This window comes from Panicum virgatum, chromosome 9N (assembly GCF_016808335.1).
Source record: "Panicum virgatum strain AP13 chromosome 9N, P.virgatum_v5, whole genome shotgun sequence".
Classification (NCBI taxonomy): Eukaryota; Viridiplantae; Streptophyta; class Magnoliopsida; order Poales; family Poaceae; genus Panicum; species Panicum virgatum.
In genome coordinates this window covers 39,512,923-39,527,666 of record NC_053153.1, presented here as the reverse complement: position 1 = coordinate 39,527,666, position 14,744 = coordinate 39,512,923, and the positions used below count along the sequence as shown (strand labels likewise).

The window sequence follows — 14,744 nt, the reverse complement described above, 5'->3', positions numbered from 1 at the left end:
TACTGCCCCTTCCCTATCTGTTGCCTGTGTTCGTCGATCCCCCCCTCCCCAATCAGTACTATGGATTGCTCTCTTTATTCTGATCGAAGGCTCTGCCAGTGTAGCCACCGTTCCTGGTGCTGGTCCGGTTGTACTCGCCGGGCCGGCGTCGGCAACGCCGCCGCCGCCGCCCCTCGCCTTGCGCCAGCTGCGACTCTCTGTTCATCGATCTGGTTAATCTAGCTTGGGTGAGGCGATTAAACGACAGAAAAGGTGCTGCCCCTTTCCCTTTCCATTGCCTATGTTCGTCCATTTTTTTCGCCCGCATGCAAGAGTACTATGACTGGTGGATTTACTTATAGTCTGATGTGCATATACATTGGTTTACCTATTTTTAGGCACACGCTTTACACTGCAAAAAAAAACTAATCTTCAGAACCTTTCACACTGAGTCGAGGTATGTTTATCTTTTATTTTTATACTATCTAGACCTGTTCACTTTGCATAATTTTTGGTATATATTCAATACCATTTACTGTGCTGTACTTTCAGCCTAATGCTCTTGCTTTGGGTTATGCCAAGGCTGCGCTAAATCTGTACTATATATGCCATTTTTTTTACTGCTGCGCTAAATCTGTAGTTGACCTCATTTTATTAACTGTTGGTAGACAATCAGTTTTGACCATATGAGACAGGCTAAAAGATATTATCTATAGTAAAGCTTTGTGACATACTGATTAATTGCACAACCTGTGGTTTCACTAATAGATACAGTTACATATTATATTATCTACCTAATATATATTCTGCATTTTGGTTGTATGCAGATCAGTTGAATTGGGTAGCGTGGTCTATTAGTTCATTACTACATCAACTGATTCCCTGCTGACCAAGTTTGCAGTGTCAGGTAACTACAGATTGTTGCTTTAATAATTTCTCCTTATCTCAAATGCTACTATAATTTCAGTAAACTATGCATTTTACTTTTACTATGTAAAAAGGTGTAGATATTAGGGCCTTCCATATGGTTATAGGCCCATTTATATTTATATGTAACTGTATAGAGAGGGGAATGTAGTAAGAGAAGTGAAGTTGATATTGCAACATAACAAGATAAAACTAAAAAGATATATCTAAACATATATAAGAACAGTCCTTTTCTTTCCCTGATCATTGCACACCATGCCCTCTGTTTTGAGATGCCTTTTGTAATTAATATGCCCTGTCATTTGTCCCTTACAAATGTTTTTTACTAAAAACATTATGCCACAAGCTGGACTTTACTAATACATTCTTCTATGAATTTTATTTTTATTACATTTTTTTATATTCTTCTTCTTTACCTTTTTATATTCTTCTTCTTTACAATTTTTGTATAATAGTGTGGGGTACCAGGCCTGCGAAATTTGCCGACCTCCAAGAGACTATGTTTATAGCTGGCCCTTCTTCCATGGCACTTCTTCATGCTGCGGTTTCAATATGCCGTTTACCATATGCATCTCTAATCACAGAAATTGCAGACGATTCCACAATATTATGCGGAGTTGAGCTTGAACTACCACAATTGGAATTGCTAGCACCAAGACATCAATTGTTTTTGTGGGAACCTGCAATTTCTGGGCCTATTATAGCTTTTGAAAAAGCATGTTTAAAAGCAGTTTCCTTTCTACAAATATTCTATGGGTTGAAAGTGACAAATTATTATTACAATAACCAAATAATTTATAGAGAAATTTGCTTAGAACAAGTAATAGGTTATAAAATAAATCCTCTTCCAGATAGCAACATCTGACCGCTATTAAGCTAGCTGAGGAAAAAAAAAGGAAAACCTAGAAAATAACTAATGTAGCTATTTTTGATTTCCTAATTTTAACTTTCTGTTGCTAAATATTACCTGTTATTGAAGGTGGCTCAAGACCTCAAATAGTTGATGCTGCCATCATTAACTCATCACTATGGTCTTTTATTAAAATTCTTCCATTGAAAAGAAATATGAGACTGCAAGTACCTGGTTTAGATCAAGGAACAGAAAAAGAATTATCAGAATTTAGTGAATGGATTCTTGCTATTGGTGAGGGTAGAACAGGAATACCAACATCAGATAATTGTTCAGACGAAAGGCTTATACAAGTACCTGAGGATCTGCTGCTGAAACCTGAATCAGAAAATATACCAACTTTAGTTAATGCTGTTTATGGTGATTTGCAAAGTCAATATAAAAATGTAGACTATTTGCAAAGTCGAGCTATCTTATGCCCAACTAATGACTCAGTTGATGAAATCAATTCCTATATAGTTTCGTTACTTCCTGGAAAAGAGAAGCAATATCTAAGTTGTGATAGAGTTGTTAAATCTCCTGACAGTCATGAATCCTATGACATCCTGTATCCAGTTGAGCTATTAAATTCATTGAATGGAAATAACTTCCCTACCCATGAGCTGAATCTAAAGGTAGGAGTTCCTATCATGTTATTACGCAATTTGAACCAATCAATTGGACTCTGCAATGGCACAAGACTGCTAATAACAGCACTAGGCAGTATGGTTTTAGAAGCAAGTATAATGACAGGAACATTTGCTGGCCGTCGAGTATTAATTCCTCGCATAAATCTGACACTAAAAACTCAAAAATTGCCATTTGTATTAGAAAGAAGGCAGTTCCCTATAAGGGTATGTTATGCTATGACAATAAACAAAAGTCAAGGACAGACACTATCCACAATCGGAGTCTATTTAAAAAAACCAGTTTTTACTCATGGACAGTTATATGTTGCTATCTCTAGAGTCACGTCGAATAAGGGCTTAAAGATTCTTATAGAAAATGAAGATGGAACTTGCACTGATACAACTAAAAATATTGTATATCCAGAAGTATTTTCAGCTATGAATTCCTCTACGAATTTGTAATAGGAATTAATAATCAGAGTATACAAACGATCTTAGTTTAATATATTAATAGGTAAGATTTTATTATAATATAAACATTTTTTGCTTATGTTTATTACTTTCATTATTTGACCTTTAGAATTCGAATAATATATACTTTCAAAACTGTACTAATATATTTTCTATTGCCTGCTTTATATTTTCTTACACAGGCTGACACAAAGATGGTTTTCAGTCCATTATCGACTCTACAGCCAAAGGATTACCGCAAAACAATATGTGTTCGTGTCTGCAGGAAATGGGAATTCCGTGGCCAAAATGATACTGGTCCATTGCAACATATTGACCTTGTGATTGCTGATGCTCAGGTAAATTGACGTTGTCATTTTAAACAGCACCTACATCATGCATTACTACCACTTCATGTATTAAACACACGCAACAAGAAAATAAAAGAATGCTACATGTCTAACAAAAAAAATGCAGGGAAACACAATGTATCAATCTACTATCTCAAGTTCACCTATAATATATGATATAAATAAATATGCTAGATATCTACCTACCTATGTAATTAGTGGTACTTCAGCGAACTTCAATGCACTGATATCTCCAACCTGCTATTGTACCTTATTATTTACCAGACCTTGCCTTTTAATATATGTTAATTGTCGTATCAGTACTTATTTTCAAAGTAAATATTAAAACCAACAAGCAACAGCGCGCAAAGGCGCGCGCAAAGGACTAGTTAATGCTATCGCCGGCCTCATCCCTCTCTCTCTGCTTCCTCCTTCCCGAACTGAGCCCTCGAGCTCGAGCAGTTGCCGTTGCTGGCCAAAATCCGCCGGCCACGCCTCGTCCCCTTTCGATTCCTCACGCCCAGAGCCTCCACACCACCCCTTCCACCTTCCCCGGCGTTCACACGAACCCCTCCCTGGCCGAATCGACCTGAATCGGCCAGCCACTCGCCAGCCGCCATTAAAGCTCTGCTCGGAGCTCCAGCCTCCCGTCGATCCGCTTCTCCGGCCCTCGTCTGCCCAAATCGACCCCAAAAATAGGATCGTGGTGAGCCCCTCGTCCTTCTGGCCATCTTCCCCCGCTTGTCCACCGGCGCCGGAACGCGGGCGCGCCACCGTCGGGCGCACGTCGTGGGCCCGCGCTGCTGGGTCGCTCGCCTGTCAGGAACGAGCAAGAGTGGAGAGTTTCGTGAAGGAGAAGCGCAGAGAAGGAACCAGGGATACAATCTGGAGCGAGAAGGTAGCAGTAATTTCAATCCATCGTCGAAGTTCACGGTAGAGGAGCATAGGCACCGCCGGAGAGACACAGTTACCAACTAGGGTTTACTGGTTTTACGTCTTCGATAATTATTATTTCAGTTGTACATAATTTTATGGCCTAGACTAAAAATAGTTAACCTTATTATTTTAACAATATTTAATGTTATAAAACTTTCATTGATACTGGCTTTACTGATTGGAGTCAACACCTAAATTGCATGACGTGGCTCAAATAGGAATAAATAGAATAAAAGCGAAGGGTACAGCTTAACGTTCAAAAAAAGATAAAAGTCTTGGATCTCCATCGCACAGTTCCCAACGAAGTCACTGAGTCGTCCCTCTTGGCGCCGACTTTCACTAAGCAGCACAAAGACTGATGAAACGCCCATTCAGGTAGAGAGATGATGTATCCTAATTATTCCTAACAATGCCCCCTTTTCGAGATCCTTGTCCTCTAGGAAGAAAGGAAGGAAACAACTTGCAGAGAAAGTCAGTCAGGGTCTTCCCATGTCGCCAGTGATGGAGGAAGATTTATCCATTGTATCAGCCACTGCACAATAGGCTCATTGTTTCTTGGTATCATCTATATTCCAGAATTTCCATTGGAGCCACTTTGATATTGCCATGTTGGTCAACTAATGGTAGATGCGGTGTCGGAATAATTTGAGCCCCAATGTGCTTCTTCAGTTGACTGGCATGAAAGACTAGGTGCAACAGGTAATCTTTAGACAGTAACAATTTGTAAGCTGCTTTTCCAATCCTGTCCAGCAACCTGAATTCTCTTTGAGTGTATCAACAATAGTACTTTGAGTGTAGCTTCAAGGAGTTGTGAATGCTCAAGGGGGTCTGTCAATAAGGTTGCAGTTTGAGGTAGACCATATCTCCCACAAGAAATTCTCTTTTCAGATCTCTGTCTATTGGCTTGATGTTTAATTCTAGATTGAACTTTTGAAAGATTGTCCTTGATGAGTTGAGTTTGCAAGTTCTAAGAATTTGCCTTGCACTATCATTTGGCCGAATTTGCCTTGCACTATCATTTGGCCAATCAGGAAATACTACTTCTACTACCATGGTTGGAGGAAATCCATAGAGTACTTGAAATGGTGTCATGTTCAGAGAGGTATGGTAAGAGGTGTTGAACCACCATTCAGCTAGGGACAGCCAAATGAAACCATCTTTTTGTAACACTGAAACATATGTATGTCAAATAATTTGCTAAGCATTGCCACTATTTAGATTTGTGAAAGGTCTCTAGTAGCTGCTGTCTCAAGGTACCAGTAGTGCCAATTACTAATTTTTCTTCATGTATCAATAAGCCATTACTGAATGTTTAATGTGGGACAGCTTGACTGTTGATGCTTAACTTAGTAATCAAGTGTAGACAGGTAGCATCATTGGTGTAACTCTCAGTTACTTGCTTAATCCATACTGGTATGACATGAGAAATTGCTAGCACTTGGGTTGAATGAGTAGCTTTTGACAAAGTATCAACTAGTTTGTTTTCTTTGCCTTTTTTTACTCGATTTTATAATTGTATCCCAAAAACTTGACTAAAGCTTATGCTGAATTCCTTCTACTAACCTCTGATCATGGATGTACTTGAGACTTTGCTAATCCGTATTGATATTCAGTGATGTACTTTGCAAAGTGATGTTTTCATTTTTTTAAAGCTTCCAGAATAGCCATGGCTTCTTTTTCATATGTTGATGCTGTAGTAGATTTTGGACCCAAAGTTGTACTGAAAAATGAAAGTGGTCTGCCATTTTGCATTAGCACTGCTCTAATCCCATTGCCACTAGCATCTGCATCCAATACAAAAGGTTGTGTGAAGTCAGGAAGTGCCAGCACATGTGGATTTGTCGTTAGCTGTTTAAACTGTTGAAAAGCTGCCTCTTGACAATCAGTCCATTGGAAGGAATTTTTCTTGAGGGCACTTAACAGTGGTCTACAAATAATTCCATAGCCCTTGATGAATCTTCTATAGTATCCTGTCAAGCCCAGAAATGCTCTCAGTTCAGAGATAGTTTTTGGTTGAGGCCATTGCTGGATAATTTCTATTTTCGCTGGAGTTTTTGGTTGAGGCCATTGCTGGATAATTTCTATTTTCGCTGGGTCTGTAGCAAGTCCATGATGACTGATCACGTCCCAAATACTCGATCTCTGGTTTGCAAAATGTGCATTTGCTCAATTTTGCATAAAGCTTGTTATGTCTCAATATCTCCAGAATAGGTCTCAAATGAATTATATTCTCAATCAAAGTAGTGTTGTATATGAGAATTTCATCAAAAAAGTCGTAGGCAAATTTCCTCAATAGATCAGCTAATATTGTATTCATGAGTGTTTAGAATGTGGCAGGAGCATTTGCCAATCCAAAAGGCATAACTAGGTACTCAAAATGACCCACATGAGTAGTAAATGCAGTTTTATGAATGTCTTGCTTAGCCAATTTGATTTGATGGTACCTAGATCTCAAATAGATTTTTGAAAAAAAAATTGGCTCCAAATAACTCATCCAATAGGTCCTCTATGATAGGTATAGGGTATTTATTCTTAACAGTATTTGCATGAGCAACCTGTAATCAACACATAATCTCCAACTGCCATCTTTCTTTTTGACAAAGATAACTGGGGAAGAGTATGGACTTACATTAGGTCTGATCATATGGGATTGCAGTAATTAAACAAAGAAAACTACCCGATTGTGTTGTAGTAGAATTTCAACTGTACTCGGCTAGGACTTTCAATGTAACCCTGTCCACCCGGATATATAAGGGCGGGCAGGGACCCCCTCAAAACACATTAACATCTAAGGCAATACAAACAACCACACAGGATATTGGGTATTACGCAACTTGCGGCCCGAACCTGTCTAAATCTTTGTGTTCCTTGCACCATCGAGTTCCAGAGCAGTCGATTCCTACCTACAATCCTACAGAGCAGTCGATTCCTACCTACAATCCTACTGCTAAAGTTATCCTTGAGCAAGTTTGGCGGTAAGCACTGACAGTGCTCGTCATGCATCTGGTCGTTGCCTAACGATGCCAGCCATCCGCTTGAGGCGGCGACATCGTATTAGTCGATGCAGAGGAGGGCACATAATTGATCGCATATTGAGTTGAGCTGATAGGGGAAGGATTGTCCGACCATGGCTTCAACGGCGTCGGCTACCTTCATGGACAACGCCGGCGAGGGCGGTGCGTGCATGCGCGAGCCGCAGCAACAAAGCAGGCGGGGCCAGGGCGCGGCACAGGCGCTGAGCGGGCATGAGCGAGCGGCGATGGCACATGTGAGCATCGCGGCGGCGGGCGAGAGACGAACACATGAGGCGAAAGTGAGGAAGCGACGACTATTGTATCTTGGATGCGAGGACCAAGAGGTGAACCCGGCGGAGATGATTTGTTCCGCAAGCACCGACGACGCAACTGATGGGCTGATGTGCAAGACGCCACATTCGGACAGATGGCACTCTTACAATCGGGAATAGCAACGTTAATATGCAAGCTGTGACGGAAACGCAACGTTAATATGCAAGCTGTGACGGACAGATGACACTCTTACAATCGGGAATAGCATCAAACAGTAGCAGAGTCTCCGACAGACTTCCAAATCTTTGAACGATGTGGTTCTACATATGACATGTGTGCACCTTGCATGCTAAGAAACCGTCACGGTAATTTAAAAGGGAAAATTCCTTGCACGGCCCTAGAACAAATAGCACTCCTTTGTATGGTCCTAGAAAAATGAAAATTCCTTGTATAACCTCCGTTTTATTTTCTATCCTTTCTATGGCCTTCCCGTCACCTCTCGTTGGAAATTCCGTCAACATCACACAGACCCCGCCGCCGTCCGCTCCACATCCCCCGCTCCCGCGATGCAGGCCCCGGCGCCTCCCTAGCTTATTCCCTAGCTTCTTCGTGCCCTCGCCGAACTCCCCACCTCCCTAGCTTCTTCCCCTGGCTAACTCGGCCGCCTTCCTAGCTTCTTCCCCAGGCTCTTCCCCACGAGCTCTTGCCGCTCCACGGCGCGGGATTTCAAATCTCGCGGCCGCCCGAGCTTCAACACCACCGCGACCTCCTCCTCGTCGCCGGCTTGATTCGCCGAGCACGAGCCGTCCAACCTCGATTCCCCGCACGTGGAGCTTCCTTGCCCTCTCACCGAACTCCCCACCCATAACCCCAGCCCGCTGCGCGCCCTAGAGCCCTCTCGCCGGCACGCCCGAGCTGCCAGTGCCGCCGTAGCACCGCCTAGCCGGTGAGACCCACCTTCCCGGCCTCCTCCCTACCGACCAACCACATGGGTGCGTTCTCCATGAGCCGTAGATGCTCAAGCTCCCTCTAGTCACCCGCATGCGCCGCTCCGCTCGCCGGAACGCCGTAGGCGCCATCGTGATCGCCATGGCCACGGTGGCCAAGCCCGCCGGCCGCCTGCGGCAAGCCAGGAGCAGCATAGGGCCCCAAATAGGTGCGCCCGGCAGTGCTGATGCTACCTGTCATGGCGCGCGCGGCGAGGGAGAGCGGTGCGTCCACGCGCACGCGGCGAAGGAGGCAGCCGCGGCCGCGGTGACGAGCAGGGCCGCCAGCGGCTGACGCGGGGCATCCATGGCGCGCGCGGCGGGGCAGGCGGGTGGGCGGGCGGGCGGAGGGCGTCAGTGCCTTCACCGGGGGGCAGTGGCGGTGCCTCCAGCAGGTCAACGGGGGCGCAGTGTGGCGAACGGCGCGGGGACCTGCATCGCGGGGCGGGGATGTGGAGCGGACGGCGGCGGGGCTCCGTGTGATGTTGACGGAATTCCCAATGGGAGCTGACGGCAAGGCCATAGAAGGGATAGAAAATAAAACGGGGGTCATACAAGGAATTTTCATTTTTCCAGGGCCAGACAAGGGAGTGCTTTTTTGTTCTAGGGCCGTGCAAGGAATTTTTCCAATTTAAAAACCGTGTGTGCTTTCCATACGAAGAGACAACTGTAGTAATTATGGTTGAAATTAGCAAATTTGGTATGTATAAGATTTGGTATGCATGCGATTTCCAATTATAATTTGAGTGTTTCCCGTGTGGGATTTGAGGTGGGTATGATGGGCGGGTAGATTTTTTTTTAAAGTGAAAAAAAGCTCCAAAACCTAAAAAATATTTTAGAAAATGTTATTTTTTCTTCCTAAGACTTTCGCCTTTTATTGACCTATATTAAGTGGGTCCAACACGAGGGGTAAGAAATGTATACTTCGAATGAAAAATATTTTTACGGGATGAAGTTTTGCGTCGCTATTATGCGGAAGTCGCAATCTCTTCTGATGCTACGAAAGTAACGAAACCAATTTTGCCAGCCAAAAATGCCGCCGCCGCCGCCGCGGCGTGCGCTGCCTCTGCCGCATTTCACCCTCCCTCCCCTCGCCGGCGAGGACCACTTATTCGTGGCAGCGCTCCGCTCCCACATCTCTGCCTCGCCGACCACAGCCGCCGCCTCGCTCTCCCGCTTCCTCCCGGGCCTCACCCCGCTCCGCCTCACCCACCTCATCCTTCTTCTCGGCCCGTTGCTTGCCAAGGGGATCCCGCACGGCCTCCTCGCGGCGCTCCTCCCTTTGTCTCCTCCGCCGCTCCCGCTCGCCGTCCTGCTCCACTCCCTCCCGCCGCGCCGCTGCGCCGAGCTCCTCGCCTCAGTTCTCCGCTCCGTCTCGCCGCATGCCTTCCCAGACCTCCTACACCACGTCCTCCTAACCGCCCGCCTCGCCAGCGCAACACAGAGCGCTCCCACAGTGCCGGCCTTCGACGTCCTCTTCTCCTCGTGCGCGCGGGAGAAGAAGCTCTCCCGAGCCACGCTCGCCTACCGCGCCATGCGCGCGCACGGCCTGCTACCGACCGTAGTCTCCTGCAACGTCTTCATCTCCACCGCGCTGCGGCTGCGGCGCCCCGAGGTCGCCATCTCTTTCTTCCGGGAGATGCGCCGGTGCCGGATGTCGCCTAACGTGTACACGGCCAACATGGTGATGCGCGCACACTGTGCCCTGGGGCGTGTCGCGGAGGCAGCCCAGGTGCTCGATGAAATGTCAGACTGGGGGATTTCTAGAACGCCAGCCAGTTTCAACACGCTAATTGCCACGTACTGCAGGGATGATGGTGGAATGGAGCCCGCATTGAGGCTGAAGAAGAGGATGGAGCAGGAGGGGCTCATGCCGAATGAGGTGACATACAACGCGATCGTGCACGGATTGTGCAAGAAGGGAAACATGCGCCGGGCAAACCAGTTGGTGGGTGAGATGAGGGCAAATGGGGTGAAGCCAAACACGGTCACATTCAACACGCTGATTCGTGGATATGTGAGGCTTGGCGATAATGAGTCGGCATCAAGGGTTCATGAGGAGATGGTGAAGGCTGGTGTGGGGGTCGATATGGTGACATATAATGCACTCATTCTTGGGCTATGCAATGAAGGAAAGGTGAAGAAGGCCGGGCATTTGGTTCAGGAGCTTTGCAGGACAAACCTTGAGCCGAATGCGTCAACTTTCATGTCACTGATTGTTGAGCAGTGGAGGAGTCAGAACTCCGAACGAGCACTGGATCTATTGAATGCAATGATTAAAAGTGGCTTCCATCCAAATTATGATGCATATAAGATGGTTGTATCCACTTTCTGCAAGAACAAGGATTTTGAAGGAGCACTTGATGTCTTGAAGGATATGCTTGCAAGGTGCATGGCTCCAGAAACGAACTTGTTGCATGAATTCTTTGAAGGCCTCTCTGAAGCTAAAAAACTGCATCTGGTAGAGGACCTCCGTTCAGTGGCCAATGGTGCAAGGTTTATTCCTGATGTTTACTATACTGGTGATTATAGGAATGAAGATAAAGAGAAGAACGAATGTTAACATGCATTCTGGACTACTAAATCTCATGAATATCGAAAATGTGTTGGTCAAGTGGACTAAGATGGTTTAAAGAAGTCAAGAATTCCAATCTTTCTATTTGTGCTGAGGTGAAACTTGTTTAGGTGTGTGTTTCGGAGTTTTTTCCCCGCATATTTCCACTTATTGGTTCAGCCATCCTTGCAGCACCTAGTTTGTGTAGATCATCAAAATGCAAATTCTGTTGAAGGACAACCTACCAAAATTTTGGAAGCAGTGTAATCATGGGAACCTGTTGTACTGCATGCCACACAGATGGTGTCTATGAAAACAAAAACTTTCATAATCAGAGGTTAGTATCTTTGCACTTTTCTGTAATGACTTCTATTTTCATCTATTATGGTTTGCCTTTCTGAAACTACTTTGAATTTTACTGTCGGTAGTTGGTTACATGTTTGTGTATGTACAACATCTATGGTTCACTCTTTCATTTGATATGCATTGAAACAGGTTGCAGTTATATTGTCGGTAACTTTGGTATGTACATCTGGAAAGTTCTACTTTCGCACACTTTCATCTGCACATGAAACAAATTCTTCTGTATTTGCAACTTTAAAATGCCAATTGAGTTGCCGTAAAGATCTAGTCAATGAAAAGTTTAGTAGCTTTCAGCGTTGAATATAAAATTTTTTGAACTTCACATGTATTAATTCACATTTCATGTTTCAGGGTGCATACATTGGAAGTGGACACCTGTACTAACATATCAAGGAAACCTGCAATATTTTGTCAAATAAGAAAACTGGAAAACACATCTTATAGTTTTTTCACATGTATAGTTTGGTATATCCAAGGTATTGTAGTTGTAGATAACGAATTTACTGATTTGTACAAAATTTCAATCTTGCATTAGCGCTCCACAAAATTGTAACTGCCGTCTTGCTAGATAAATGTTCTTTTTGGTTTCTCTGCAAGTTTATATCAATATATTATTTCCTGACTACTTGAGGTGTAGTTAAAGTAAGCTTTAATCTTCAATACTCGTGGAAAGGAGCTTGCCTAAATAGATACGATGCGACAGGTCTTCGATACGCAAGTGGCAACACCTAAGGTTTGTAGCCATCCACTTTGAGATGTGCAGGCCAGATTTTATTTAGATTTGTATCAACCCTAATTTCACTGATGTGGTTTTTTTTTTTTTGAAATAGAATTACTCTTGCTTTTATAGAAAGCAAATGTAAGGTACATACGCACAAGACCTGCTGGGGATACCAGTTTGAAACTAAGGACAGCCACCATGAGGACGCAGCCTCCAAAAGAGAAACAGAGCAAAGTCTGGACAGAACAAGTTACTAAAGAAAGAAGAAGCATCAACTGCCCGCAACAGAAACGCCTTGTCGATGATGAAAATACTCCAAACCACAGCACGCACCCCCTCGGTTTTGCTGACAACACTCAGGTAAAGCTTCTCCCGACAAAAGGAAGCAGAGGAGCGACTCCAGCATAGAACACAGGAGTAATCTTCAGAAGCAGCTAACAGCGAAGAAAATTAGATGAAGCAGTATCCGGAGTCTTCTCTTCCACTCCTGAAACGACTGGACCCACTACACCTGTTCGCCCCACCCCCTCTATCTTGGTCTGTTCACCAGTGCGTATCAGAACCTTCCATTTCTGCACAAAAACACAGAATTTAAATATCAACTCGATTGGGAATCTAAAAAATTTGCCTTCAATCGCTCTTTTGTTGCGCGTGATCCACAAAACCCAAAGCACCATCGCAAGCAAAAACAGTTTAGCGTTATAGTCCCTACGTTCGAAAGGAAACCAATTATCAAGGAAATCCTGCCAACCAGTGGGAGCCTGATTCCAACCCAAAGCTTCCTTAAAACACAACCGCGTAAATCTAGCTAAAACACAGTTGAAAAAGATACGATCCACCGTTTCTGGCTGGCTACATATACTACATAGAGTGGGCGGGCTCCCCCGCCACTTCCTCTTTAGTTCCACCCCAGTTTGCAACATATCATGTGTGATCAACCAAAGGAAAACCTTGAGTTTCATAGGCAGCCTACTCCTCTAGATACGTTGGAGACGTTTATTAACCACCCCCCCGATGGGAGAACCATCTGTACATCGACTTGCTAGTAAACTTATCATTTTTTCCAGTTCCCAATAGACCAGGTCTCGATCCAAATTCAACTGTATATCATCTACTAGATCCATAAGACCCCCCCCCCCCCCCCACACACACACAGAGCAAGGTCCTGTGGTCCAAGGGGCCTCCTAAAGTTTAAGTTCCAACTCCCGTTTTCAAAAAAATCACAGATCGGGCTAGTTTTGTTGTTATTAAGATCATAAAGTCTAGTGAAAGTAATTCCTAAAGGAGTATGACCTCTCCAGGCATCCTCCCAAAATCTGGTAAGTTTCCCATTATTCAACGCAAAGGTAGCCCCCCGACTAAAGTTGTGCTTGATCTTATTGATCCCTCTCCAAAACTGAGAACCCTTTTTCCCCCTGCAGCTTAGAAGAGGTTTGTTCTTAAGGTATTTTGCTTTCAAAAGTTGACAACACAAATCTTCTTCGGGGCTAGTATAGATTCTCCAAACCCACTTCATTAGGAGGGCTTCATTGAACAGCTTGGTATTTAGGATACCCAGACCCCCAAAATCTTTTGGCAAACAAACATTGTCCCATTTCGAAACAGTAGAGCAAGAATTTCAAATTGCTAATGGAGTCTAGATCACCCCCCCACCATAATAATTGTATTGTCTACGTATTGTAAGTGAGTAATCCCCCCAGAAACCGAATGTGGCACTACTCCTTTCACATAACCTTGGTCTTTAGCCTTAGTCAAAATATGGGCTAGAGCATCAACCGCCAGATTGAAGAAAAGAGGGGAAAGGGGTCCCCTTGTCTTAGCCCTCGGTGTGTTTTGGTGTGGTATTGGGACTTCAACACCCAAATTTTCATTTTGCACAAGTAAACTGACAGTAACTCTAATATAAACTAACTTGTATTTGTGAATGCTGCACAAGCTTGTTGAATTCTGGTAATGTGGCTACTGCCAACAACAGCGTGGTGATCACAATTTATTTTTAAAAAACAAACCAAGTAGGAGAGCTGTCAATTGTATTAATAAAGAGAAAAGTTTAGACAGGACAAGCAATACAATAGGAAGAGTTTACAATTTAAGACAACAGCTGCAAACGACTGAACCAACTCTACCAACAACAGAAACAAACAACAATGAAGACCACCTAACAACAATGTAGCAATCTCCGCCACTAGGTCCCAGAATGCATGACCTTTTAAACTCATGAAAAGTTTGTGGAGGTCTGGTGGCGACAACTCCTTTAGATAATACAAGACTATGTAGATTGCCTAAAAATTGATCACAATTTAAGCAATTTCATACCATTGTTCACTATATAATCGGATGTTACTGGAATTGTGTATTGCTGAACGACCCCCATGAGCTTGGTTGCACTACGATTAAGTGCCCAAACTTTTTGTCAAGTAATGAGTGGTATCAAGCCTGGCTCAATATACAATAGACTCTTCACCAGTAATTCCTTGCATCTAGTTTTTATCATCAAATGGCCTGAATGTGCTAATAGTGGTAAAACAGGATGGCTGTGTTTTGAATCATTTAACAATTGTGTGGAATTTTGTTTTCTTTCTTCTGTTTTTTGAGGACACGTGTCTACTCTAGAGCATTACATATATGTGTATAACACGCACCTAGGGATCCATAGGATGTTAAATCCTCATG

General features: G+C 43.9%; 1 protein-coding gene and 2 long non-coding RNA genes across 8 annotated transcripts; all 3 read left to right on the top strand.

Moving 5' to 3' along the window:
• Nucleotides 1-223: 223 nt before the first annotated feature.
• On the top strand, nucleotides 224-3,454 carry LOC120692752. The gene is made up of 3 exons (XR_005682716.1): nucleotides 224-436; nucleotides 807-886; nucleotides 3,078-3,454. It is a non-coding gene; the product is annotated as an uncharacterized LOC120692752 (long non-coding RNA).
• Nucleotides 3,455-3,559: 105 nt separating this feature from the next.
• Nucleotides 3,560-5,381, top strand: LOC120692753. Its single transcript, XR_005682717.1, has 2 exons — nucleotides 3,560-4,859; nucleotides 4,959-5,381. It is a non-coding gene; the product is annotated as an uncharacterized LOC120692753 (long non-coding RNA).
• Nucleotides 5,382-9,435: 4,054 nt separating this feature from the next.
• On the top strand, nucleotides 9,436-12,705 carry LOC120691366 (pentatricopeptide repeat-containing protein At4g26680, mitochondrial). Of its 6 annotated transcripts, XM_039974415.1 has the most exons (4): nucleotides 9,436-11,324; nucleotides 11,483-11,509; nucleotides 11,702-12,083; nucleotides 12,181-12,705. In XM_039974415.1, the coding sequence occupies exon 1, from the start codon at nucleotides 9,467-9,469 to the stop codon at nucleotides 10,994-10,996; it is 1,530 nt and encodes a 509-aa protein (XP_039830349.1). In that variant the 5' UTR covers nucleotides 9,436-9,466; the 3' UTR covers nucleotides 10,997-11,324; nucleotides 11,483-11,509; nucleotides 11,702-12,083; nucleotides 12,181-12,705. The 6 variants fall into 6 exon arrangements, with proteins under 6 accessions (XP_039830349.1, XP_039830348.1, XP_039830345.1 ...); XM_039974414.1 differs by having other exon boundaries at nucleotides 9,436-11,103; nucleotides 11,180-12,083; XM_039974411.1 differs by lacking the exon at nucleotides 11,483-11,509.
• Nucleotides 12,706-14,744: the final 2,039 nt, after the last annotated feature.